Here is a 1,949-nt window from a genome sequence, read left to right on the forward strand (position 1 = left end):
AACGGACTTTTGCACTTTACTTGAGTACAAGCTGCTGATTACTACGTATCATCTGCTAAAAAAACGCGATGGGTATGAAGAGAACAGCAGCTTAACATAAGGACAGAATAAAACGTATAACAGCAGCCGGGCCGGGGACACAAACTCGCGTAAAAGGACTGGTCAGTTTGTGGTCATTTAAAGAGACGGGACAGCAGCTACCCCTAGCGCACCGGCCGTGCATAACCGGAAGGGCCACTTCAGGGAGGCGGTGGGGATGTCCTCGCTACTCCAGAGGGCGAGGCCAAGTCATCCACAACCCACGTCCATAAAAAGAGAGGAGGATGATGATAACGGTGGCTAAATTTATTGCCCGTCACACGGCTGCGTCAGCGGGGAAGCAGCCTCGCGCAACGCGAACTAACAGAGTTGAGCGCATGGGCGCAACAGTGGCCGGTTTTGTTGTTAAGTGGGGACAAGTACAACACTGAACACTGAAAAGTATCAAATAAGAGCTTTATTTCAGTGATATAAATCTATAGTTTTATATCACTGGACATGCTCCTCCCTGCAGTAGTAATTGCCGGTATAATTACGATACCGGAGCTGCCGATAGCCAGCTTCTCCAAAACTGTTTGCGGGCTCGCGCTGCGTCCGGGCAGGATTTGCGATGGTACCCAAACCTGCGCGAAGACATGCGCGTCGACACCCCGACCTCATGTGTGTGTTGGGCGAGGTTCTCTTGCATGTAACGAGGCTACAAAACCATTTATAGAGTTAAGTTTTAAAAATGTACTATGAATTTATTAGAATAAGCTTGAAAATAAAGATTACAAAACATGCCAAGTCTGTACAAGTCTAGTTGGTAAGGACACATGACACTAAAATTAATGAGTCACCTGCGACACGTCAAAAACTAATATCCGTATATTCAGGTCAAGAATAAAACTAACATGACATGCAAAATCATTTGCTAAAACATACAGCTAAATACAAGGGTTTGATAAAGTAGAGTTATGTAATTTGATATGTGTGTTTGCAAATGTAAGCGCATTTGCCCACTTTGAGAAAATTTCTTTTGGCACACGGTACACTCAAAAGGCTATTCTTCAGTGTGGGTTCGCAGAAGAGAGCAAAGATTTGCGCTTCCTGACAGATGAATGCGCAGATGCCCACTTACTGAAAACGTCTTGTGGCACACTGTACACTTAAAAGGCTTTTCTCCAGTGAGTTCGCATATGTTTGCGCAGGTCTCCGTTTTGTGAAAACGTCTTGTGGCACACTGTACACTCAAAAGGCTTTTCTCCGGTGTGGGTTCGCAGATGAGTACGCAGATGCCCACTTACTGAAAACGTCTTGTGGCACACTGTACACTTAAAAGGCTTTTCTCCAGTGTGAGTTCGCATATGTTTGCGCAGGTCTCCGTTTCGTGAAAACGTCTTGTGGCACACTGTACACTCACAAGGCTTTTCTCCGGTGTGGGTTCGCAGATGAGTACGCAGATGCCCACTTTCTGAAAACGTCTTGTAGCACAGTGTGCACTTAAAAGGCCTTTCTCCAGTGTGAGTTCGCATATGTTTGCGCAGGTCTCCGTTATGTGAAAACGTCTTGTGGCACACTGTACACCCAAAAGGCTTTTCTCCAGTGTGGGTACGCAGATGAGTACGCAAATGCCCATTTTCTGAGAACGTCTTGTGGCACACTGTACACTCAAAAGGCTTTTCTCCAGTGTGAGTTCGCATATGTTTGCGCAGGTTTCCGTTTTGTGAAAACGTCTTGTGGCACACTGTGCACTCAAAAGGCTTTTCTCCTGTGTGGGTTCGAAGATGAGAGCGAAGATTTGTGCTTACTGAAAACGTCTTGTTGCACACTGTGCACTCAAAAGGCTTTTCTCCAGTGTGGGTTCGCAGATGAGAGCGAAGATATGCGCTTACTGAAAACGTCTGGTGGCAAACTGTACACTCAAAAGG

General features: G+C 46.1%; 1 protein-coding gene across 1 annotated transcript; it reads right to left on the reverse strand.

Moving 5' to 3' along the window:
* Positions 1-786: 786 nt before the first annotated feature.
* LOC113214715 (oocyte zinc finger protein XlCOF6-like) lies at positions 787-1,946 on the reverse strand (the record flags this gene model as incomplete). Its single annotated transcript, XM_052272541.1, has 1 exon — positions 787-1,946. A coding segment is annotated over one exon (759 nt), but the record flags the coding sequence as incomplete, so codon positions are not given.
* Between the last annotated feature and the right edge of the window lie 3 nt (positions 1,947-1,949).

Source organism: Frankliniella occidentalis, unplaced genomic scaffold (assembly GCF_000697945.3).
Source record: "Frankliniella occidentalis isolate FOCC.00 unplaced genomic scaffold, Focc_3.1 Scaffold210, whole genome shotgun sequence".
Lineage (NCBI taxonomy): Eukaryota > Metazoa > Arthropoda > Insecta > Thysanoptera > Thripidae > Frankliniella > Frankliniella occidentalis.